This window comes from Candoia aspera, chromosome 1, assembly GCF_035149785.1.
Source record: "Candoia aspera isolate rCanAsp1 chromosome 1, rCanAsp1.hap2, whole genome shotgun sequence".
In the NCBI taxonomy this organism is placed as follows: Eukaryota; Metazoa; Chordata; class Lepidosauria; order Squamata; family Boidae; genus Candoia; species Candoia aspera.
The window spans coordinates 21,358,134-21,383,850 of record NC_086153.1 but is presented as its reverse complement, the minus strand read 5'-3'; the positions used below and the strand labels follow the sequence as shown (position 1 = coordinate 21,383,850).

Here is a 25,717-nt window from a genome sequence, read left to right as displayed (position 1 = left end):
GTAAACAGAGATAAAAAGGAGACAGGGGTTCAATACATGATGCCTGCATTTGCTCTGATGCTTCCTGGAGAAACTTGGGATCAGGCAGTCCCTCCATCTGGTCTTCTGGAAAGACTGCTGATATTGCATCTGATGTCTTCCCCTGAAACTCTCCTACCAGTGAAGGAGTGCTGTCCTTTTGCCAGATGTAGGAGAGCTCCAAAGGACTGAAGTCGCAACTATCAAGGGCCTGGAGAAAGTACGCAGTGCCTATGCCTGGTTTGCAGGCGAGGTTAATTTATCCTGAGCCACTTGCCAAAACCAGTATGGGCTTCTGCCAAGATCACTAATCCAATTTGTGTCACTTCTTGGAATCTGCAGTGTTCCAGACTGGCATGGTGGGTTATCCCGAAGCACTGACGGACCCCTCCTATAAATCCCAGATCTTGGTATTGACTTACCCACTGGTCGGGAATTATGGTGTTCCTCCTGATGAGTTGGATGAGTACGGTCTCAGCCGGGTGAGTGTAGCAGTGGCAGAAAGAAACTGATAAGTATACTTTACAATAAACTTTTCAGATGGCTTAGCACTGAGCTTTGATTTCTGGATGCCAGGGGACCAGGTGCCAGAAATTATTCCAGCCTAGTTGAAGAGTTCTAGGAATTTCTGGCTCAGCCTGGTGTACACATACTTCATCTGCTCTGTCAGTGCAGTGCTATAAAACATACAGACAGCCTATCTAAATTAGGGTTGTCTGCAGTTTTGATTTAGATTTGATTCATATGTGATAAGATTAGATTATTCTCCAAAATAATTCAATTTCCTGAATTGAATTGATGATTCTCCCCAAATCATCAAAACGTATTGGATGCCCCTGAATTGATTGGATGATATGAACTGGAGCCAGTTCATGCACTTCTAGTCTGCTTGCCAACTAGATCAGTTTTTAGTCTTTCTTAACGATATCCCTGAAGTTGTGGGGAATTTCTGAGAACAGGAGAGAAACAATTCCTTTCTCTCTCAGAAGGACAGCTGACAGGCAGTTGCAAAATTTCTTCTACTGAGGTTGTTGACACAAGTGAGGGATATAAATATATATAAATATTTCAAATAAATAAATAGTGCTTTTGGGACTGGGATAGAGGGGGATTAGGAAGTTCTTGTAACGATATGCTTCTTTATTATCTGTTTGCTCCTGCTCTTCCAGTGGTTTGAATCCAGTGGCATTCATGTAGCGGCACTGATTGTGGACGAATGCTCTCGAAATCCCAGCCACTGGAGTGCCACCCGCTCACTGGATCATTGGCTGAAGGAAAAGGGGATTCCTGGTTTGGAAGGTAAGCACTTCCCATCAGAAAGCCTTGTGCTGGGGTTTGCCTCAAGAGGACCTGGTGAACTGGGCTTTGGGTTGCAAGTTGAGTTAGAAGATAGCTGGGCCGAGGAACAGCTGCAATATCTCTGTTATGTGTTCCTTGAAAGCCATACTGGGGCACCGCAGGGCTCGGCTTTCTTTCTCCTCCTGAATAACATCTACATGAGGCCACTGGATGAGGTGATCTGATGGTTTGGGGTGAGGTGTCACCAGTATGCTGATGATACCCAGCTTTACATCTCCACTCCAAGCTGCCTGAGTGATGCCATGGACATCCTATCCCAGTACCTGGAGGCTGTGGGGACCAGGATGGGGCACAGCAGGCATCAGCTCAACCCAAACATGACTAAGTGGCTTTGGGTGTTTGGACCTTCCAGTACCAGGGATTTTCCACCTTTGGTTCTGGATGGGGTGGCACTGCCTCAGAGAGATCTAGTGCGCAATCTGGGGGTCCTCATGGCTCCTACTGGAAGAGCAGGTAGCAGCCATGGCTAGGAGGGACTTTGCGCACCTTTGAGTGGTGTGCCAGTTGCACCCATTCCTGGGCCGGGAGGCCCTGCTCATGTCGTTCATGCCCTCGTGACCTCACGTCTGGACTTCTGCAACGCGCTCTACATGGGGATGCCCTTGAACAGCATTCAGAAGCTTCAACGTTGTGGACGAATGCTCTCAAAATCCCTACATAGTGCAAAACTATGTAGGTACAAAATGCAGCAGCAGATAGTAATGGTGTCGTTTACTCAGCACATGTAACAACACTACTCTATGAGCTGCATTAGTTGCCAGTGTACTCCCAGGTGCAATTCAGGATGCAATTCAGTTGTCTCTTTTAAAGCCCTTCATGGCTTGGGGCTGGGTTACCTGAGGGACTGTCTTTTTCCAGTTGTCTTTACCTGTCCAATCTGGTCTAGCAGGATGGGCATGCTCCAGGTCCTGTCGGCCAGGGAATACCGGCTGGCAGGACCCAGGAGGTGTGCCTTTTCTGCTGTAGCGCCCACCCTAGGAATATTCTCCCTCCAAAGATTAGGATGGCCCCGACCCTGCTGACCTCTCGCAAGGTATTGAAGACCTGGTTCTGGGCGTGGGGCCCCGAGGGTGTGAAGGGTCCCAGCTCCTGCTTGTGTTAATAACCATTAATAGTGATATTTTCCTCGGGTGCTGTGTGTTTTAATTTTTGTATCTTTGATGTGAATTTGTTTTTAATTTATTTTAAGATTGTTTGCTGCCCAGAGTTTCTTGCTGAGGTGGGCAGCCATACAAATTGAATAAATAAATAATCTCTTCTTTGTGAAATGGCAATCACAGATTATGTTTCCGTAACGTTTCACTTGGTTACTGGATCCCTCATTTTTCTAGGTTCACACATTTCACTGAACCATAGATTAACCAAATTGGGTTCCCACAATGAGTTTTCAAGGAAGTTAGAAAAGATAGCAGTATTCAATAAATCTGGGAATCTAAAATTGTGTTTTATGAATAATTGCAAAACTATGTAGGAGTGCTCAAGAATTCTAGGATGGAGTGGACAGACTGATTCCATTAGCTGTTTGCCTCTTGGCTGCAGGACTGCTGGCATTTGGCAGCTTCATTGCTTTTAGAGTTGGATAGACCTTGAGAAATCCTCCTCCATCAATATACTCTTACCCTTGAGCAAGCTACAGTTCTCTGATTTATTTTCCAGTCCATAAAGTTAGAATGTTACTTTCCTACCTGATAGAATGATGGAGGAGGAACACAAAACAAAGGCTGATCAGGCTTTTGCACATAAGTAGTTCCTGTAATATAAATTAGGAGCAGGCAATATGCGTCTCTCAGCCTGGTTTCACCCAAAATCATCTACCTGTGTGAACAGTTTAGTTCTCTAAAAAGAGTTAATTTCTTAGCATTGAGCTGGGCAGAGAGAAAGGTTATCAAAAAAGGAGAGAAGAGGTATTTAAAAGGAGAGGGGTATTAGGAAGAGATATTTCAAAGAGAGCAAATTTACCTGCTGCTTAAAATAATCCCTTCCAATCATTGGCATGTGTGGCTCCCATTGTATCCCCTCAAGGGAATGCAGTCCTTGACAGAATAAGTGATTGTGAAATACTTCAGAAAGGTGGCTGTGAAAAGGAGCTTCTGTGATTGCATGTGGAGCCCATCTGTAATGTTCTACCAGGTGAAGGGCAGAACCTATTTCTTTACCTATTACTGCATTATATTCTGCTTTTCTCTTGAGAGCATCAAGTGGCATACTGTCTGCCCCACTAGATAGACCAGACCAGGAAATCAACTCCACAGGAAAGCTAAAACTACTTTTATTGAGATCGGCTACAATAACAGAATCTTGCAAGTCTGATTATGCTATCCTTCCTCCTCCTCCTCCTCATAGTTCAATGAATAGGGAGGCGTCTGAGCTGCTTCCAAATGTTATCTGGACATTCTGGACTTAAAAATGCTTCAGCCCCTTTTGCCTAGGCAACAGCTTCTGTATATCTCCATCAGGGTCATCTTCCTTACTCTCTACAAATAGACAGAAATTTATCTTGGCAGCAACAATCTGGGGAGGTAGGTTAGGCTGAGAGATTGTAGGAGGAGTTGTGTTAGTCTATACTAGCAAAAAATCAGAAGCAGTCTGGTAGCACCTTTTCTGATTACCAACTTTTAGTAAAAGTCATACGCTTTCCTGAGTTGCATTTCACATAAGATGCATAGAGTGGCTTGACTGATGTAGGATTTAAATTGGGATGAGGGAGGTAGAAGGGAGGGAAGACAGGTTGGCTGTGCAGATGCAGGTTACATGTGAAATAGATTACAAGTACCTTTAAATCCTACACCAGTCAAGCCACTCTGATGAAGTGAGATGCAGCTCACGAAAGCATATGGCTTTTAATAACATTTGTTAGTTGGAAAAGGTGCTACCAGACTCCTGCTGATTTTTTGCTGAGAGTCAGAGCCTGTGACCCAAAGTCACCCACTGAACTCTAGGATTGAGTGAAGACTTGAGCTGGATCTCCCTGTCCGAAGTCTGATACCTTAAACGCTACACTTGGTCACATAGCTGTACTTTATCAGAAATGCAGGGAAGCAAAATGGTGGTAGAATCAACATTGTTGATAGCTGGCAGAATATGGTTAGCTTGTTCCAAGATGGTCTCACCATGGTCACAGCATTGATAGAAATGGATAGTATCACAGGCGCTCTGTGCATTCCCCCAGTGATCACAGGATCACATGGGCTACTGAGACAGTCCATCCTTTCTAATAGTCCATTTCTCCTGCAGGAATTGACACGCGGGCACTAACCAAGCGGATCCGGGAAAAAGGGAGTATGCTGGGCAAACTGGTACCAGAGGGTGTCCATAGTTCACACCAGCCATTTGACGATCCAAACACAAGGAACTTGGTGAAGGAAGTCTCACTGAAAGTAGGTTGGAAGAATAGGGTTGGGAGGGGAAAAGACAGTTTGAGCTAAGCAAGTTGGAGGTGGCAGGCAACAGCAATGGATATACTGTATAATATTCAGAATACGAGAGGGATTTCATTTGCTATTGCATTAACGCATAAGCTTATCCTACATCAGTGTTTCTCAACCTTGGCCACTTTCAGATGTGTGGACTTCAACTCCCAGAATTCCCCAGCCAGCAAGTTGAAGTCCACACATCTGAAAGTGGCCAAGGTTGAGAAGCAGTGTCCTACATAATCCGGAAAAAGAAAAGTCCCCTTACATTTGCCTTGTAATGAGTTATTTTGAGAAGCAGTTCTCTGATTCAGTGCTCCCCATGTCTGCCCAAGAGTGTGCGCCCCATAGATTCCAAGTGGCTCAATTCCTTTATAGAGCCTTTCTGCACTAAAAAGTTATTGTTTATTTGATTTTATTTAAAAGATTTATATAGGCACCCACCATATGTAGTGTAACCCTGGGTGGCTCACAACAGTAATAAAAGCCATAAATAAAAACCAATCAGTTTTGCTCTTGTTGCAGGGTTCCATCTCTGCTCTGTGCCAGGACTTAGAGAGCTGGGCAGGAATTTAAATTAGATATGTAGATGGTTTAGGAAGAAGCCATGCATGATTGGAAGAGCTTAGGGAGGGAGGGGATCGTCCCAAAAGTCTAGCATCTTCCCACCCATCACCCACCTCTTGCTTCTTCTGCACATGGAACAGTAGCGGTATAGGATCCAATGTGATTTAGTGGCCGCTGTGCCATAAACTTCAGCATACCTACTTTCTCCACTATGATTCCATAGGAACCCCGCTTGTTCAACCCTGGTGGGTCTGTGAGAATCACAGCTATTGATTGTGGCCTGAAATACAACCAGATCCGATGCCTGTGTGCCCGTGGCGCGGCTGTTACTGTGGTGCCCTGGGATCATCATCTGGACAGTGCAGGTAAGCATGACTGACTGGGCCCATAGCTCCAGACCAGTGTTTCTCAACTGTGGCAACTTTCAGATGTGTGGACTTCAACTCCCAGAATTCCCCAGCCAGCAATTCTGGGGGTTGAAGTCCACACATCTGAAAGCTGCCATAGTTGAGAAACACTGCTCCAGACCAATGGTTTGTTTCAACTTGGGATCAAAGAGCATTCATACTTGTGGAACCCAAGTGGCTAGTTCAAGGGGAAAGGTCATAATACTTTCTCATATCTCATTTCTTCCCCCAGAATTTGATGGGTTGTTTGTTAGCAATGGTCCTGGAGATCCCCAATTCTGCCAAGAAACTATTGCCAATCTGCACCATGTGCTGGAATTGCCAACTCCAAAGCCCATCTTTGGCATCTGCTTGGGTCATCAGCTGCTGGCTTTGGCCATTGGAGCCAAGACCTACAAGATGAAGTAAGTGGTTGTGTTGAAGTAAGTGGTTGAAATGACCAATGGATGTCTCTTCAATGATGCTGACCAGTCTAATTCTTCAGTACTATAGTAAATGTAGCTTGAAACTGAGGAAGTTTTTTTCTCATAAACTAAGCCTTATTCCCCTTTGAATTCTTCCTCAGGTATGGAAACCGTGGACACAACCAGCCGTGCCTGCACGAGGGATCCCAGCGTTGCTTCATCACTTCACAGAACCATGGCTTTGCAGTAGATTCAGCTAGCTTGCCATCTGGCTGGACTCCTCTCTTTACCAATGCAAATGATCACTCTAATGAGGGGCTTGTGCATGAATCAAAGCCATTCTTCAGGTGAGGAAAAGCAAGAGATGGGGAAAAGGAGGCAGAGAGGTGGGCTGGGTGTCCTTCTTTATTCTGATTTGATGGAGCCATACAGAAGACCTAAGAAGAGCCCTTCTGGATCAGCTCAAGGGTCCATCTGGTCCAGGCTTCTGTATTGCATAGTGACCAACTGGTGCATTCAGGAAGCTCCATGCATTACAAAGAATGTGATAACCTTTTCCACTGTTGCGTCCCAAAATCTGGTATTTAAGGGTGTGTGTATTGTCAAGTCAGTCTTGACTCCTGCCAACTACATGGATGAGTCCATGGCAGTTTTCTAGGCAATGTTCTCAAAAGCAGTTTGCCATTGCCTTCCTGTGGCTGAGAGAGAGTGACTGGCCCAAAGTCACCCAGCTGGCTTCTGTGCCTAAGGCAGGACTAGAACTCAGATTTCCCTACTCCTGATTTAGCACCTTAACCACTAGATCAAAGACAGGAAGTAGCTATTAGATCTAGTCACCATTAATAGCTGTAATGGAATGTGAGAACGACCCTGGAAGAAGGGAGTGGGGAAGAGATGCTGCCTAGGGAATGATCAGATAAAAGAGGGAGGAGCCTGCAACTGAGTAATGGACAGAGAAAGAAACTTAGAAAGGATCCGCCCTAACTTGGCAGGTGGTAAAAAGGGATGGTGGGAGATTTGTACTTTCAGACTTGCAAGATTCTGTTAATGTAGCCTAGCAATAAAATAGAAGTAGCTCGTCTGGTCATGTTTCCCGTCTGGTCTACCTGGGAGGGCTGACATCAGCCCAGTCTTCCATCAATTTCTCTGGTCTCTTTTAAGACCCATCTCTCCATCAGATGGCAAAAAATTCCAGTTTCTTTTATCAGTCCAGAATATTTCCTCATTTAGTTGTGTTGAGACTTTGAATTCTCACATTGTGTTCACACTGTGCACAATTTTGTATACCTTGTATCATGTCTCCCCTTACCTGCCTTTGTTCTAAGCTAAAAAGCCCCAACTGCTGTAGTCTTCCTTTACAGGAATGCTGCTGTAAGAGTTTTGATAGACTGCAGAGAGTGATGTTGTGTTGCATAGTCTAAGTGAGAAGGGGCTTGGATGGCACCCGTAACATTCCCTTCCTTGTTTTCTCCCCCCACCTGGTCCCCAGTGTGCAGTTCCACCCAGAGCACAATGCAGGGCCAATGGATCTGGAGTGCCTCTTTGATGTCTTCCTGGAGACAGTGCGAGACACAGTTGCTGGAGGGCAGAGCCCTAAGACAGGTGGGAGCTCTGTGACTGAGTTGGCTTCTGCAAGCTTGGAGATAGGCCGACTTTACCTCCATGCTGCCCCACAACTATGGTCAACAGGCCGTGCCCTTCTCCAGGGTGCTTGCTAGCCTCCTGGCAGGGTTGAGGTTTTGCTGGGGCCATAGATGGGCTGAAATTACTGCAGTGATCAAGGAGGCATCTCTTTCTCTTCTCCCCCACCTGCAGTGTGTAAGAGACTGCAGCACTGCCTCCACTGTTCAAAAGTCCTGCCTGCCAGCCACCTGCCCCACCCTCACAAGGTGCTCATCCTGGGCTCAGGGGGCCTTTCTATAGGGCAGGCAGGTGAGTTTGACTACTCTGGCTCCCAGGTGAGTGAGTGAGGAAATGGAAGGGAGAAAGGCAGTGGGGAAAGTGGCAAAGGGGGTGAAGGGCGATATGCACAAGAAAGAAAAAGGGGTTGAGGTTTTTTGTTGATGGCAAAGTCAGCAGGAGCGCTTGAGGTATCTCTGGTACAGAGGGATCACTTCTTTTGTGCTGATACAGGGCAGGAGCTGATCTCTGCCCACTTTGGGCTTTTGTGCATCACAAAGAAGCAAGGATTGCTGCTGCTGCTGCTGCTGCTGCTGCTGCTGCTGCTGCTGCTGCTATTAATTAATTATTTAATATATGCTGCCCGACTCCCAGCAACTCTGGGCGGTTTACAAATTGTTAAAAACATTTAAAAACAAGTAACAATACAAGAAACACGAAACAAAGATGGCAGAAAAAACATTGGGAACAAGGAAAAGGAAGAAAAGGGGATGGGTGGACAGTAACCATCTGGTGGCATTTGTTGTCCTTCACAGTGTGAAAGTGAAATAAAGAGAAATGATATGGGGAAAGCAACAAATCAGAATCAATCATGGCTTGCTTCAGGAAATTATCTGCCCAAAGGATAACTAGGTTTTTATTCTGTGTTCAAACAACACATTTACCTTGGTTACTGAACTAACCGCAGTTGATTTCCTGGGTTTGCATAATATTTTAACTGCAAACTAACCAAATGGCTTGAATTCACACTAGCCAAGCTTTCCATGGTGTGCAAATGCAACTGCTAGGTCTTTAATAGACCTGATTAATACAGCCTTTGTTTTGATGGTGTAGCCTTGTGGTTTTACTGTATTGTGAGGCCCATGTGCGTATTTTGATATGACTGGTGTTAGTATTGCAAGGATAACCATTTATTCAATCATAATCTCACTTGCCACGCTCCCAGGCCATCAAAGCTCTGAAAGAAGAGAACATCCAGACTGTGCTCATCAACCCAAATATTGCAACCGTTCAGACCTCCAAAGGTCTGGCTGACAAAGTCTACTTCTTGCCCATCACTCCTGACTATGTTACCCAGGTGAATTCATTATTTCCCTTCCCCAGATTCCTTGTTGTTCATCTGCCACTCAGTGCTCCTATTCTGTTTGGAAACTGTGCGTGTCCTAACATACAGTTAAGGGGATTGGGGACCTTTCTGCTTTCCTTACAGGGTTCAGGGGTGGGATATGACTGGAGCTGAGTGAGGGATAAATTCCTAGCCTTTCCCTTTCTTCCCTGCGGTCAGGTGATAAAGAATGAGCGCCCAGATGGGATCTTGCTGACATTTGGAGGACAGACGGCACTCAACTGTGGTGTGGAACTGACTAAGGCTGGGGTGCTGGAGCGTTACCATGTGCGTGTGCTGGGCACTCCTGTGGCCTCTATTGAGATGACAGAGGACCGCAAAGTCTTTGTGGAGAAGATGGAGCAGATAGGGGAACATGTGGCACCTAGTGAGGCTGCCTGCTCCATGGAACAAGTATGTCATTCTGCTTGATTGTAGCCATTCCTCTCTTTGGGGGAGCCCAAGACTGTGGGCATAGAGTTCCCCTTCAGGTCCCAATAGACCCAGCTCTTGAGTAAAGCATGCTTTTGAAAATGGTGCTCCTTTCCTTGCAATAGAAATGCAAGAATATGTGGGAAGGGGGACTGGATGTACAGGATAGAATCAGTGGTTCATTCTGTGGTGAAAGATTGTCAGGAATTTTCTCTGGCTGACAGAGAAAAGAAATCAGGCTTTCTGATGTGAACCTCAGATAGTCCACTTGGATGCTGCCCGAGTTGCTGGCCAAAGGCATGAGATGTCTTCTGATAACTTGCCCTTCCACCACTAAGGATAGTGGATTTCCTGAATGCTTCCTCTCAACAGGCACAGGTTGCTGCAGAACGACTTGGCTACCCAGTGCTTGTGCGCTCAGCCTATGCATTGGGCGGGCTGGGCTCTGGGTTTGCCAATGGGCGGGAGGAGCTGATGGCACTGGTGAGCCAGGCCTTTGCCCACACCTCGCAGGTGCTGGTGGACAAGTCGCTCAAGGGCTGGAAGGAGATTGAGTATGAGGTGGTGCGTGATGCCTATGACAACTGCGTCACGGTAAGGCAATTGGGGTAAAGGGGTAGAGGGAGGTTCATCACCAATGGGCAGTGAGCTTGTTTTGGGTGCCAGAAAAAACTTTCTGAGATTAAAATTAAGCAGCCAAATCTTTGATTGCAGGTCAATATTTGATGCTGTGTGTCCAAGGCAAATGTTTTTGTAGGAATCCCACTTGTCTGTTGGCATTTTTGTTGAGGTAGCACAAAAGAAGAATTGAGACCCGGTATCCTTGGAAGAGGAGGCTGGTATTTTCCCCTGCCCACACTTTCTTCTCTCATTGGCCACCAGTCATCAACACCAACCTGATAGAGATACAAGGCTCTCTTTCACAACCCTGTTAAGGTGCTTTCCTCCAGTCCACGAAGCACCACAAAGATGTGCTAGTATACTTAATGCTACCATTATTACAGTGTCCTGTTTTGCCTCATCACCGAGGCCAGTGAATGGTGCTGCCCTTACATTTTGATCCAGAAGAAGTTAGGAAAGCAGTTGATGGACTGCCTTGCTAGTGGGAAAATCAACCACCAATTACTCTTCCTATGGGCTGTGGCTGGAGGAAGAGGCAAATTTTGATAGTAGCTTAGCCCAAATCCTGATTGGGGGGGGGCTGCCCAGTAAAGTAGGAGAGGTCCTCCTTTCCTGCTCTAGTAGAAAGCCTCTCCACCCTGCAGATCACCTGTAGTGCCTGATCGATAGGGATAGGCGGGGTTGCAGAGTGGATTGGACACCGCAGATCAGTTTGACCCCCAGTTTGGTTGAATGTGGCAGCCCCATCCCAGTGGATCATCTGTGGGAGTGCCTGATCCACGAGTGTAGTTTGAGGGCGGCTGCTGTACCTACCCATACCACAGATCAGGCTGATCTGTGGGGTGGGCAGGCACATTTTTGGGGTTATTTATTTATTTAAATAATTTGTATGACCGTCCAAATCAAATATTGCAACTTCAGGCAACATACAGTAGACCCTTGCCCTCAAGCAAAACCGATAAACAATTTCAATTAAAATTCAAGACAATAATAGGCAACGGGAAACTCACATTCATTCCCACTTCCAGATGTGAACTCCAGTCTTCCAGTCATGAGTGATTGTGAGATGAGCCTCCCAATCCAGGAATGGACTTACCTGGCACACCAGATGAAGTTGTGCAAAGCCCTCCTTTAGACATGGGGTTTGCACTTGCATGAGAGCTGTGTGTATAAATAGCTTTCCCCACTTTTGGATAGTTGTTATGTGGGCTCTGTGGTAAAGTGTGGTCTTTTCACTGTTTATTAACTCTTTTGATGGGGATGGCTGATAGGTGCTGAAAGCAGGAAGAAGGTGGTGTCTCCCTGCTTCCCACCCGCTCTCTTGCAGAACTGAATTTCCAGGAGTGAAATAAAAAGCGAAGTGCCAGTGCAGGAGGCTACCTGAGGATTGGAGTGGGGGGTGGGAGGGATCTCTCCTGCTAGCTAATGGTATCTAGATAGGTCCCAACCCCTGACTACACCAACAAGCATATTGCAAATCATATGCAAGGATTGGTTTGGAGCAGGGGGAAAACACTACTTTTAAATTGGAATAGCTAAACACAAATGTAAGCTGCCTCGGTGAAGGGCTGGGGATGAGAGAAAAACAGGATCCTGACAGCAAGTCCTTTAGCAATAGTTAGTGAGGCGTGAGACCTCCCTTGTGATCTAAGAACTTGGAGGCATGGGCTTTGCAGGTTGTATTGCAGCAGTGATGATGGCCGCCTTCTCATCTAGCTGGTCTTCTCGGTTCCCAATCCTGAGCAGGTATGCAATATGGAGAATCTGGATCCGCTGGGCATCCACACTGGCGAATCTATAGTGGTGGCCCCCAGCCAGACACTCAACGACAGGGAATACAATCTCCTGCGCACTACAGCCATCAAAGTGGTTCGTCACCTGGGGATTGTTGGAGAATGCAATATTCAGTATGCACTGAGCCCTGAGTCTGAGCAGGTGAGATGCTCTGGGACTGAAATTACAGATGTATGAGATCCTGTGCCTGATTGTCCTTGGATGTTGAGCAGCGTATGCTAGTACTGTGAACTTACTTGCTGTTGCTTGCAACAGCCTTCTACTGAGTCAGATCAGGTCCATCTAGTTCAGTATTGTGAACACAGAGTAGGATTGGCTTTCCAGAGTTTCAAGGCAATCTTTCCCAGCTCTACTGAACCTGGGACCTTCTGCATATTAACCATATGCTCTGTCCTGAGTTATAACTCATTCCCAGGAAATATGGAAACTTCCTTGTTCTGCTTGCTGTACTGGAGGAAGGTGGAAATATTGGCTGGGCTGCATCTGTCTCTTTCCTGTCCCACAGTACTACATCATAGAGGTGAACGCTCGGCTCTCGCGGAGTTCAGCTCTGGCAAGCAAGGCCACTGGCTACCCCTTGGCCTATGTTGCTGCCAAGCTGGCTTTGGGCATCCCGTTGCCTATCCTCAGGTAATGCCTGTATGCTCTGGGGTGTAGGGTGCACTGCTTTGCTAGAACTATCTAGGGAGGGAGCTACTGGCTCATTGCCCCTCACTGTGTCAAAGGGTGATTCACTTAAATATTGTTTCAGCTTTTATGGAGCCAGCCCCCTATCTAGTTTTTTAGTTTGCTTAAAGTATGTGAGTAGTAAGTTGTGTCTTACCAACTGCTGCCAGCCTTGGATCCTCGCCTTCTCTTATACAGTGTTTCTAAAGGAAGAGGCAAACTAGGCCTTTCCTTAACAGGAAAATTGATCACAGTCATGAGGGATAAACACATTGTTTGGGATGGGGTTGAAGTGGAAATGGGATGCCTGTTTTTTTATGGCCTTTCAGTCACAGATTCAGTGAGATGCATGGCTCTCCATCACAGCCCTCTCTGCCCCTTCACTTTAACCCAGGAACTCAGTCACTAATTCCACCACAGCCTGCTTTGAACCCAGCTTGGATTACTGTGTAGTCAAGATCCCACGCTGGGACCTCAGCAAGTTTCTGCGCGTGAGCACTAAGATCGGCAGTTCCATGAAGAGCGTGGGTGAGTGGCGAAAGGAAGAAAATGGTGTGTTTGTGTTGGGAAGTGCATGTTGGAGTCAGGCTCCGGTCTCGCAAACAGGTTTGATTTTCCTTTGTGCTATGTATGGTCCAGGCAGGCTAATATTGGGGTATCTTGATTTGGGTGTTCCATCAGCTGCCAATCTGCTACTTCTCTGATTCCTCTTTTCCTACCCTTTGCTTGTGTAGTGACATATGATATCAAGTTGGCTGTATTCTTCTATTGCCAACTATAAATTGATGTTGATAGTTGTATGTGTTCCATTTTTTGCATTTTTCCTTCAAAAATCCTAGAACAGCTCTGCCCCTTTTATGCATGTGTCATCACATGCATGAACATCACATGCATATCCAAAAGAGACAGGACTTGGTTTTGACACCACTTCTGCCATCTTGCCTTTTTTGACATATTTTCACACACACACACACACACACACGCACACAGTATATATTGAGAGAGAGAGAGAGAGAAACAGAGATACCCCAAAGGTGGTTGTTGTCCTAAAACTTCCTCCTTCAAAAGTCCTTGAACTTCTGAGTAATGATTAGGACGGTTCAAATCTCCATTCAACCACCAACCAAAGTGGATGTCCTAAGTGAGACGCTTGGGTCTTTTGAGTCAGGGGAAAAGAAGCAGATCATAAATGTTATCTTGAACTCCTGGAAGGAAGAGTGAGATGTTTTTAAAACAGGGCAGAACAGGGGCAACAAACAGAACCAGTCTCCAGGGGAGCCAAAAAAACCAAAGTCTATTTGGAGCTTGCTTGAAAAAAAAATATTCTGACAGCAGAAGACAGGCAAAGTAGACTCTAAGCTTTCTTTCTGGGGCAAGATGTTCCAATTTCTTCCTGTCAAAATAGAGTAGATGCTTTTTCATGTTTCCAATAGCCACACATTTCAGAATATGCTAAAGGCCAATCTGATAGACCCTAGTAGTAAAGCAGCATTGTCTGCAGAGACAGCCTAAATCACATAGGATGGCTTGGAAGACCCTGGCATTCTCTGGATTATGGTCTGTTGATTCCTTATGCTTGAATCTTGTTTATTTTCTTGATTCATGCTAATTTTATCTTTCTTTGAAAGAAGCCCTGTTTGTTTGTTTGTTTGTTTGTTTGTTTAGTACAAAAATCTAAACTTAGTCATTTTCCCTTGAGCGAATTTACTGCTGTTCTTGTCTTTCTTTCAGGTGAGGTCATGGCCATTGGAAGGAGTTTTGAGGAGGCATTTCAGAAGGCTCTTCGCATGGTGGATGAGAACTGTGTGGGCTTTGACCCTACAGTAAAACCAGTCTCTGACATGGTAGGTATTCCTGGTGAGGTCATGAAGCATGCTGAATTCCAGTTGCTGCTGTCCCCAGTCCCACTGGACTAACACTCAGGGCTGTGCTGTCCACCATTTTCTGTTCCCTCCCCATCACTGCAGGAGCTGGAGACTCCCACCGACAAGCGGATCTTTGTGTTAGCGGCTGCACTGCGGGCTGGCTATTCCATTGAGCGTCTCTATGAGCTCACCAAGATTGATCGCTGGTTCCTGCACAAGATGAAAAACATAACCGATCACGCACTGTGCCTGGAATCGTATCGCCAGGCAGAGCCAGGGGCCATGCCACCTCATGTCCTGAAGCTGGCCAAGCAGCTGGGCTTCTCAGATAAGCAGGTGGCTCAGGCTGTGCTCAGGTACAAGATCAAAGCACTGATGTGGCTATTATTTGTCAAGACCAATTAGGCTCCTTGGCTGTTGTTTGTATTTTATATTATGTTATTGTATAAATGAATAAAAAGCAGCCCAAAGGGTCCAGATCTAGGTGGTCCTGATCAGTAGCCAAAAGCTGGAAGCAAGAGTAATATCTACTGTTTACTAAGAACAGGCTGTAGGAATGGGGACCATTAAGAGGGAGGAGAAGTGTGGGGAAGAGCTGCAGAGCTGACTGTGCCAAGGCGGGCACCACAGTTCTTGTCCCTTGGTTGCTTAATGTGCTCAGTCCAGGCTAAAATAGAGTAGGTAGTTTTGATTCAGCATCTTGTGAGAACCCACCCATTGTTTTGGCTTGATTCACATCAATATGCTATTCACATAAGTAAACTATCATGTTAAATGAATATAGCAGTTGTGCGTAAAAACTCTGAAGTTCAATCCCTGCTTGAAAACAAAGTCTTGCTGAAGTCCTGGAAAACAGCTGCCAGTCAGTGTAGAGAGGACTCATTTAGAGGGGCCAGTGCCCTGACTCAGCATAAGCCAGCTTGTTTTGTTTCAGCACGGAACTGGCGGTGAGGAAGATGCGCCACGACCTGAAGATTTTACCAGTGGTGAAACAGATTGACACAGTGGCAGCAGAATGGCCAGCCCAGACCAACTATCTGTACCTGAGCTACAATGGCACTGAGCATGACCTGGTCTTCCGTGAACCACATGTCATGGTCATCGGTTCTGGTGTCTACCGCATTGGCAGCAGTGTGGAATTTGACTGGTGTGCTGTTGGGTGTATCCAGGAGCTGCGCAAGGTGAATGCTTGGATGCTTCTTTTCCAAAGGCATTTCCTAGCCATGCTAGGAGTTTTGTTAGCCTTTTACCACAGAGGGCCTTCAGTTCCCCCTTATGTCTTCCTCCTCCACTGCTCACTATCACTATATTGCTCTTCTCCCAACTGGTCATAGGAAGTCTGACAGTGGTGCAAGAAGGCCATGTGGTCTGGTACCGGAGTGTTTCATGCAACCAACACACAAATGATTGCATGAAATAGCAGCTCCAGATAATTCTTCTGAAGTAGTGGCAGGTCACTGAGTATATCTGCAGATTTGTGAAAAATAACCTGGGTTGCTAATCACCTGTTGAGTCCCAAAACCATGATGAGGCTGATGCTGCTACAGATGTGGGTTCAGGAGGTGTAAGCCCCACATGCCTTTCTCCAACAGATGGGCTACAAAACCATTATGGTGAACTACAATCCTGAGACAGTGAGCACAGACTACGACATGTGTGACCGGCTATACTTTGATGAGATGTCCTTTGAGGTGGGTCCTATATGGTTATGCTGGCAGTGGAGCGCATAAGATTTGTCTTTAAAAAGGGAGGGCCTCACCTCTTATCAGGTGGCTTAGGAATGGTAACCAAAAGTATGTTTTCAGCTCTCTGTTTTGAAATAGAAGTCAAGGCAGTGTCTGTTCTAAGCAAGAGGGAGACTCTAGAGTGAATTGGTCTCCTCTTGACAGCATTGTTTCTCTTCCTGCCTCTTGAGAGTCTTATGCTGTGTATCTTTGAGAGATGTTCTAGGAATCTTAGCCTGTGGGCTTTAATGCTGGTCATCAAAGATTCTACCAGCACATCTGGAGATTCTACCAGCGCATCTCAAATCAGTGAATTCTGAGTCTGCTGCTGTGGGGGAAAAAACAGGGTGGAAATGGGTCACAGGGTCACACAAGGGTTAAGAAGGAAAAAGAATGAGGAGGATAGTTTTCAAGGCCAGGAAGCAACAGATGGATTGACAATTAACTGCATTTCCTGATGGGCCGATACTGTTTTCTTGGAGCTTTTGCCAAACAGCAATTTGTGGCTCCTGTTTTTTTTTTTTTTTTTTTTTTTAATAATAGGCCCAGAATTGTTGTGGCTAATGAATGAATCAGTGCCTACTGAATGTCAGCAGAAGCTCTGAGAGTTCCTTGCCTCTGGCAGGGAAAGGCAAGGCAAGCTTCCTGCAACCATTTTCCCCCTTGTTGTGATCATCTTCCTGGGAAGCGGATGCAGCCTTGTAGAGGCCCCGTGCTCTGACCAAGAGACAGGTCCAACATGTGCTGCCTTCCAACTTACTTATAAGCTGCCATTTGGGGCCACTTCTCTTTAGGCAGCATATAATAAAAACAGAAGCAGACCTGGTGCCCTTTTACAATAATATAAATAACTCGAAGTCCATAGTGCAGTCAGAAGCAAAAAGTTCCTTCTCTTGGCAGTAACTCCCGTTATTGCTACTACTGGATTGAGTTTGTAATTAGTTACGGTTGATTAATTTAAACAGAGTGTAATTTGCCTAGATCAGTGTTTCTCAACCTTGGCAACTGGAAGACGTGTGGAGTTGAACTCCCAGGATTCCCCAGCCAGCCATGCTGGCTGAGGAATTCTGAGAGATGGACTCCACATATCTTCCAGTCGCCAAGGTTGAGAAACACTGGCCTAGATTGTGCGATTGCAGCAAATAGACAGAATGGGGGAGGCAGCATTGGGTCTCTTTATTTGGTTACAACAAGAAAAAGGTATCTGGAGCTGAATCAAAGATATGTTGGGAGGGGCCAGAACCTGACCTCAGCCCCAGGAAGTACCATCCGGCACCCTCTTTTTCCTGCCCCTCTTCCCCATTCTCAATTTTGCTCCTCAGGTGGTGATGGATATCTATGAGCTAGAGAACCCTGAGGGTGTAATTCTCTCCATGGGGGGCCAGCTTCCCAACAACATTGCCATGGCCTTACACCGGCAGCAGTGCCGGATCCTGGGCACTTCCCCGGAAGCCATCGACTCTGCTGAAAACCGCTTCAAGTTCTCCCGCCTTCTGGACACCATCAACATCAGCCAGCCCCTCTGGAAGGAGCTCTCAGATATGGAGGTGAGTAGAAGGTGCTACAACTAAAGAGAGGGAATGGGGGGGAATCCCCAAAGTGTATCAGTTAGGTCTCTGCATTTTAGGAGTTATAGAGCTTCTGCTTTTGTGAGGGGAGGGTATATGGGGAAATATAGTCACCCCCTCTTGGTGACTTGGGAGTTTTTTTTATATATATCTATTTTTCCCAGTTGCTAATGAATTGCAGACGGGCATTTCAGGGTGAGAGGGGAAACTTGAAATTAGGCTCCATCTGTCATCGGCACGTTTTAGGGGAGGGGGGATGTGGATGATTTAATGCTGAGAATCTCTGGTGCATGGTGGCAAAGGAAACTACGGCCAAAGATGGGGCCAAAGGGCTGTTTGCTCCAGATGCAGCCATTGTAACCCTACGATATCTCTGCTCTGCAGTCGGCCAAGCAGTTCTGCTGCAAGGTGGGATACCCCTGTGTGGTGCGTCCTTCCTACGTGCTTAGCGGTGCTGCCATGAACGTGGCTTACACGGACAGCGACCTGGAGAGGTTCCTTAGCAACGCTGTTGCTGTTTCCAAGGAGCAGCCTGTTGTCATCTCCAAGTTCATCCAAGAGGCCAAGGTAGGCAGGGCTGATGGGTGGGTTTTGTGTTCCAGTCATTTTGGAAAATGTGACAGGCCTGGTTGATCAAAATAAACATAGGACGGTTGCAGAAAGTCACCCTTGCAAGCAAGCTCCTGATTCTCATCCTGTCAGCCCCCTGAACCCGGCGGGATAAGGGCTTACTATTCGTGTGCTCAGGCAAATCACAAAAGGGGATGCCCTGCTCTCTCTGGCATTCAGGAAGGCCAGCATGGGGGAGGCATGATTGACAGGTGTTGCAGCTCTTGTACCTGCCTCCCAACAGGAGATAGATGTGGATGCTGTCGCCTGTGATGGACACGTGGTGGCTATTGCCATTTCTGAGCATGTGGAGAATGCTGGTGTACATTCAGGGGATGCCACACTAGTGACACCACCACAGGATATTACACCCAAGACACTGGAACGGATCAAGACGATTGTGCATGCCATTGGACAGGAACTGCAGGTCACAGGGCCCTTCAACCTCCAACTCATTGCCAAGGTAACAGGAAGGGGAGGGTAGAAGTCAGTGAGTCTAGCAGTCATGGATAGAATAAGATTCCTCAGCTCTGGTGTGTTGTTGGCTGTCTGGGTGTTTGACTTCCCTTTATTAATTGACAGTAATAGAGACCAATCTTACTTAATTGAGAGATGCATCTTGTAAAGTTAATGTGAAAAAATGTTATATTGAACAGAGTCTCTGATTGCCATGAACTACATGTATTAGTGCTAGCTAGCTAGCATCCTCTATTCTTGGCTGGTGCTCCACAAGCCCTCCTGCCAACCTGCTCCTCTTCTCTGCAGCATGACCAGCTGAAGGTGATTGAATGCAACGTGCGAGTATCTCGATCCTTTCCATTTGTCTCCAAGACGCTGGGCGTTGACCTGGTAGCTTTGGCCACACAAGTGATCATGGGAGAAGAGGTGGAGTCTGTGGGACTCATGACAGGCACAGGCATTGTTGGTGTCAAGGTAAGCAGCTGAGTAGCTTAATAGAGGGAATCATGCTCACATAGATAGTAATAATTTGAGCCCAGATGTACCTTTTCCTTGCTTCTTGGAACAGCCACAGCTTGGGCTGTGGGCTGAATTGACCCTCTAATTTTTTTCTCTTGGTTTTTTGCTCAGGTGCCCCAGTTTTCATTCTCACGATTGGCAGGTGCTGATGTGGTACTGGGGGTAGAGATGACCAGCACAGGTGAGGTGGCCTGCTTTGGAGAGAATCGTTGTGAGGCCTACCTCAAAGCCATGCTGAGCACTGGCTTCAAGATCCCCAAGAAGAACATCCTGCTGACTATTGGGAGTTACAAGGTCAGCTGGGTGGGAAAGGGTGGTGCATTTGGTAGGGGAAAGGAGAACAGTCCTGTTGGTGCCACCACATCAAAGCCTTTTTTCAGATTAAACATTCCTAATTTCAAATGTCCAAATATCTGTGCTTTTGTTGTAGAAGCAGAACAACTGGTAACGTTTCTTACACATTTTTCATTACTCAGCCCCTCTAGATTATTTTGGGGTTTGCTTTAAGTGGTTATATGGAATGAAAAAACTAAGTATCCTTCTTGTTCTAGCAAATGGGGATAAGATTGGATTTTGGGGGACAGGCTGAGAGAGAGATTGTAGATTGCAAGAATGTAAAGAAGAATGACTTGGGAGCCAACGGCAAGGGTTTAGGAAAGTGGCTTATAGTAAGAGTGAACATCTTATGATGTGCCTGAACAGGTATGCCTTGCCTCCTTGCTTCGCATCTCTTTTAGAACAAGAGTGAGTTGCTGTCCACAGTGCGTACCCTGGAAGGCTTGGGCTACAATCTCTATGCCAGTCTGGGCACTGCTGATTTTTATACAGAGCATGGCATCAAGGTAGGTATACAAATGGTCATGAGCAGAAGGTATCTCCTTTACAAAGAGGTTAATAGCTCCCTCCTGCAGTGAATTAAATTCCCATGCAGTTTATGCTGGTCTGCTTTGGGGAAAGATGAAAACAGTTAAGCAGGGAGTGCAAAAGGAAGAGGGCTGGAATAGGATTGCTTTGTTATTCCCACGCTGGAGGCTGGTGTAGAAAAAAGTTAGCACCACAACGAAGGAAGAGATATGGCTTCTGACCTCACCCTTGGGCTGCATAGAGGTTTGTTTTCTCCTTCACTTATTTCTGGGCCCTCTTCCAGGAGTACACACCCTGTAGACCCTATTCCGGTCTCCCCCAAACTTCCCCAAACTCTCAATTGTGGCCAGGGCGAGGCCCTTTAAGTTGTGGGGGGTTGGTATGGAAGAAGGTTGTGCTGTCCCCTCAGATGAGTGTCTTTTTATACTCTTTTAATTTTGTGACACCATCCAGAATTGTTCTGAAGTCGAGTGACCTAGAAATGCAATAAATAAATACATTCTCAGAATGCTGGTTGGAAATTCTGGAAGTATGTTTATTTCTTTACAATATTTGTAGACTGCCCCAGTTGTAAGACTCTGGGCAGTGTACAACAAGGCAAGCAAAAAAACAAGCAAACAGGAATACCAAAACAGAACAAAGCATCTATACAAGGTGTAGTGCCCAAATCAATCAGTTTGTTTAAGGCCAGACACACAGTGGAAGGAAAAGCAAGGAGGGAGGGTGCTACCTGTACCTCAGAGAGAAGCGTATAGCATGTTGGCTGCTACAGAGAAGGCCTGTTGCTTCACACAGGTTCCATGTACTTCCCAAAAAGGGGAAACTTTCTTTCAGTAGGCATTTGAGATGTTCAGACTGGATGGGCAGAGTTGACCTTGGCAAGGTGATGCCTGATGTAACTCAGTGCTACTGAATGTCAGCCCCACTAGGTAGACCAGACCAGGAAATCAACTCCATAGGAAGGCTAAAACTCCTTTTATTGAGATTGGCTATAATAACAGAATCTTGCAAGTCTGACTGTGCTGCATCTCCTCCTCCTTATAGTTCAGTGAATTAGGAGGGTGTCTGTCTGAGCTGCTTCCAAATGTTATCTGAACATTCTGGACTTAAAAAGTGCTTTAGCCCCTTTTGCTTAGGCAACAGCTTCTGCATCTTCCATATTCTCTACCCATATGTAGAGAGGCTGTCCTATTTGATGTCTTTTCTTCCAGCCCGACTCACCTTCGTACTTCAGAGCCGTCATTATGTAATTTATGGAATGCGTAACTCACAAGACTCCATGTCTGTTTTGCAGTTGCTTGGGCTAATGTGCCAAGGCTATGACTGGCATTCTTGCCGTATCTTGGGTGTTTTGTATCCAGATGGCTAAGGGGCTTCCTTCTTCTTCTGTGGCAGGTGATGGCTGTGGACTGGCATTTTGAAGAGGCAGATAGCAATGAAATGCCAGGCAAGGAGAACCAGCAACGCAGCATTTTGGATTACCTGGCTGAAAATCACTTTGATTTAGTAATCAACCTGTCCATGCGCAACTCGGGCGGGCGGAGACTCTCTTCCTTTGTCACTAAGGGCTACCGAACGCGGCGGCTGGCAGTTGACTACTCGGTGCCCCTCATCATAGACATAAAATGCACCAAGCTTTTTGTTGAGGTTTGTGAGGGGGGTGGTAACCAAATGAAATGGAGAGGAATTGGACAGTGATAGAGAGAAACATGGGATTTAGCTTCAGGAGACGGCTAAGATCTCCATTGTGCAGTCTGTGTAGGTTTGGAGGAGATGTCCTTTGCTATTCTGAGAGATTGAGTTTTGTTCTCTGTTTCTGTTCTCCATCAGGCTCTTGGGCAAATTGGGGGCCCCCCTCCATTGAAGATGCATGTGGACTGTATGACCTCACAGAAACTCATCCGCTTGCCAGGTAGATCAAAATTGGAGCGCTTGGGTAGAGGGAAGATTTGTCTAGAGAAAATAATGTACTTAGCTGGTCCAACTTGGTCTTTGCCTTTCTGGACAGGTTCACTTATTGAATGTGGAGACCTGTAAGGTAGGAACTGTTCCTTTGCCAGACACTGAGAACGTAGAATGGGGAGCAGAGCTATTACAAAGAGATTCCTGAGCCCAGGGAGAGGGGATATATGACAAAAAGAGCAACTCTGCCTCAGTTATGCTAGGTATAAGTTGAGCTGTAGAATAGTTTTGGCAGGCTTTCAAGGTTCTGTTACATTACCTAACTAGCAATAAAGATCAGACATTCAAGTGTTTAAGGGCTTGACAACAGTGGACTCTGCAGTTGTAAGATGGCTTTGAGGACTGGGCCCCAGATGTATCGGTCAGTGTTCCCACAGGTCAGTTAAAGACCTAGCAGTTGCATTCACCCAATATGCAAAGTTGGTTAGAATTTTTGGGTTGGGGAATGTTCTACAAATCCAGTCATTAGTTAACTGATGGCATACAATTAGTTAATTAAACTTGGCTGTGTAAAGGAAAGCATTCTCTTGTTTTGGGTAGATAATAGATTTGCCCAATATTGCATTGACTGACTGATAATTCTCCTATCTATCTACTCTATCTCCAATCAGAGTACTGTAGAATTTTAAACACTTAGTGAAAAGAAGGTTGTCTTTTAAAAAAAAAAAAGGCTATAGGTGAGGGAATATGCTATCTGAAATGACACAGGGAAATCACCTGAGTTGTCTGCCTATTTGCCATAGAGTGAAGATGTGAGAGATTAATTGAAAACCACTGGCTCTTAGGCCAAAGATATCAGTTAATGTCAACAGCAAATAACCACTCAGCTTCAGGGTCATGAAAGGCAGAGCAAAGAATCATATGAAAAGCAGGAAACAGCAACAGTAGGTTTAAACCACAGTGAATATAAGAGGGAATTGCACTTGCATGCTAACAGGGCATCAGCTGTTTAATATGGCTTCAAACTAATTGCAGTAAATATTATTGTGCTGTGTTGAGAGTCTAAGAGATTCTGTCAACTTCAAAGCTAACAGCCTAGTTCAGCCATGTAAAGTCAGGGATTTGTGATCTGTAGCTGAGTCCTGGTCCAGAGTTTGACAGACAGGAAAGCTGCACTTGCTACTGCTTTTGAAGAAACTTCTGTATATAACCTTTGATGATGCAACAAGTGTAACCAGAGAATTGATTCAGACAATCAGCTTTTACCTAGTGCAGTTTCAAAGTAGAAGTGAGACCACTGAAGAGGCTTTTTCAAAGATTTCCAAGCAGTGGCGCTCTTAGTCAAAAAGTCCACCTAGTTAACCTGTTGATTGCAGGTGCAGTTTATCATGGTTTATCCTCTGGGTCCTGTTTAGGACTCTGGGTCCTGTTCATTTATTATATGGGAAATCTCCTGTTCCAGAGACTGTCTGGAAACAACCACATTTTTCCCTATCAAATGGCAAGAATGAGCTCAGAGGAGTTGTGCAGAAGATGGCTTTCCTAGCTGTTGAAGGAAGTGTTGAACAAGCTGTGAGAATTTAATTTGTTCAGTGTTTGAGGGTTGCAGAGTATTTATTAATTGGTTCTGAGGGAGCCATAATCAACTGAGATTATGTGAGATAATCTAGTGAGAGGAGATGGGGGGTGACAGATTAGGTAGATAGACAGACAGACAGACAGACAGACAGACAGAGACAGACAAATTTTGGCTTCTGGCTGGGTGTGCCTAAACTGTGGACACGAGACATGTAGAAACTTGACTTGGTGGCATTCACACTTTATGTATGTAGGGATATATAGGTGGCAGCCCTGTACATGCATTTTCAGGGGTGAGCCCTAATGAAAATGACACCTCTGGGTGCACATTTATAGTGTTCTGCAGTAAATGCCTGAGCTTGTACAATAAACTGGATTGAGCTAAAATGAGATTTGGGGCATTTCTGGTTCACTATACTATTGGGACCCAGCCACAGCTAAGCTATAACATGGTTTATTAGGTTTTTTGTCTGTGAACACATCTATTGTGCTTTCTTAATCCAGGTTTAGAATTTAGAATGTTGGTGAACCCAAGCATTGTGTAAAGGACTGTATCCTCAGGCTTGCCTCTTCCTGTTAAAGGGGGTCTGACATAGGCCTGTGTTTCACCTGCATGGTTTCCTATGAGCATAATGTCACTGTGTGATCAGAAACAAGGACAGCCCCTTCCCCCACTGATCTTCCTCTTTCTCTTCCTTCAGGGCTGATAGACATCCACGTGCACTTGCGAGAGCCAGGAGCCACCCACAAAGAAGACTTCAGATCTGGTACGGCTGCTGCCCTAGCTGGTGGCATCACCATGGTTTGTGCCATGCCAAACACCTCGCCTGCTGTCATCGATGCCAACTCATTTGCCCTAGTGCAGAAGGTAAAGACTGCCTGGATTATGCTGGCAGGGGCAAGGGAGGATAGGACTTTCTGATAGTGGTGTCCAGACTAGCGAAAAACATCCTGGAAGAAAGCTATCTGGCCCTTTTATTACCCGCGTTTTATATTAGGAAGTATTCCTCTGCGTGCACATTGCTGCTACTTCCGATGTTCTTTTTATTAAATTAGTGGAACATTTAACTTTTTATTAAATTAATGGAACATTTATTAAATTAGTGGAACAATTTGTAATCAAATGTAAAGACAATGCCAATCAAGAAAATAATTTCCTGGGTACAGGTGGAATTAATTATTAAAACCATGTTGCCTACAACATCTAGAGGAAAGTTGACTTCACCATGATATGGGGGACTTAACCTGTACTCACATTAAAACTAGCAAAACTTCAGCATGGAAATGCTTGATGCATCAGGTTCTTCCTCAACAAGTATTTCAACTGTGGTCTGATTGTTGCTTGGACCAAGGTCTTCTTGTTATGCATCTTGTTATGTGTGGGTGTTTATTGAATGCTCTGCTGGTCAGGATGAGGCTGTTCTGAGTCTGGCAATTCTCAGCTTGGTATGTGATAAGAGTGGCTAATCCAACTACCAAAAAGGAAAATAAACCTTTGAGACCTCACTGACTTTTTCTTTTTCCACCCTTGCCTACCTCCAGTTGGCTGAGGCTGGAGCCCGCTGTGATTTTGCACTGTATGTTGGAGCCTCCTCTGACAATGCTGGCTCTCTGGGGCCAGTGGCTGGAGCTGCTGCTGGTCTAAAGATGTACCTGAATGACACTTTCTCTGACCTCAAGATGGACAATGTTTCTCTCTGGATGGAGGTGAGTTTTGTATTGTTAGATATCTGGTATTTACTTTCTTTAGCAAGTAAGGGGAAGTTGCTTTGATGTGGAAGATTTTATGCTTTTTCCTTACTGAAGCCCTGAAATAGAATTTCCAGCACCCCATCTGGCAGTATTTCAATAATTTAATGGGTAGGCTGTTAGAAGGCATTCAACCAATCTCTGATCTATGTTATCAGTACATATTTATCCTCTGCATCTAATCTTCTTTCACCCTTT

The 25,717-nt window shown here is 45.7% G+C and overlaps 1 protein-coding gene across 2 annotated transcripts in view; it reads left to right on the top strand.

Annotated features, from left to right (window-relative positions):
* CAD (carbamoyl-phosphate synthetase 2, aspartate transcarbamylase, and dihydroorotase) overlaps positions 1-25,717 on the top strand; it is a 35,219-nt gene that overhangs the window by 2,285 nt on the left and 7,217 nt on the right. The window contains exons 2-29 of one of the 2 annotated variants that reach the window (XM_063299816.1): positions 361-500; positions 1,188-1,317; positions 4,612-4,754; positions 5,578-5,719; positions 5,994-6,165; positions 6,327-6,512; positions 7,655-7,767; positions 7,981-8,123; positions 9,011-9,142; positions 9,350-9,583; positions 9,974-10,195; positions 11,969-12,157; positions 12,522-12,646; positions 13,077-13,210; positions 14,414-14,526; positions 14,650-14,903; positions 15,482-15,728; positions 16,140-16,238; positions 17,594-17,818; positions 18,224-18,406; positions 18,693-18,911; positions 19,214-19,381; positions 19,538-19,720; positions 20,164-20,268; positions 21,686-21,937; positions 22,121-22,202; positions 24,472-24,638; positions 25,313-25,477. In XM_063299816.1, the coding sequence (XP_063155886.1) occupies positions 361-500; positions 1,188-1,317; positions 4,612-4,754; positions 5,578-5,719; positions 5,994-6,165; positions 6,327-6,512; positions 7,655-7,767; positions 7,981-8,123; positions 9,011-9,142; positions 9,350-9,583; positions 9,974-10,195; positions 11,969-12,157; positions 12,522-12,646; positions 13,077-13,210; positions 14,414-14,526; positions 14,650-14,903; positions 15,482-15,728; positions 16,140-16,238; positions 17,594-17,818; positions 18,224-18,406; positions 18,693-18,911; positions 19,214-19,381; positions 19,538-19,720; positions 20,164-20,268; positions 21,686-21,937; positions 22,121-22,202; positions 24,472-24,638; positions 25,313-25,477 (4,667 nt within the window). The remainder of the gene's footprint in view (positions 1-360; positions 501-1,187; positions 1,318-4,611; positions 4,755-5,577; positions 5,720-5,993; positions 6,166-6,326; positions 6,513-7,654; positions 7,768-7,980; positions 8,124-9,010; positions 9,143-9,349; positions 9,584-9,973; positions 10,196-11,968; positions 12,158-12,521; positions 12,647-13,076; positions 13,211-14,413; positions 14,527-14,649; positions 14,904-15,481; positions 15,729-16,139; positions 16,239-17,593; positions 17,819-18,223; positions 18,407-18,692; positions 18,912-19,213; positions 19,382-19,537; positions 19,721-20,163; positions 20,269-21,685; positions 21,938-22,120; positions 22,203-24,471; positions 24,639-25,312; positions 25,478-25,717) is intronic. The other variant, XM_063299822.1, reaches the window with a different exon arrangement.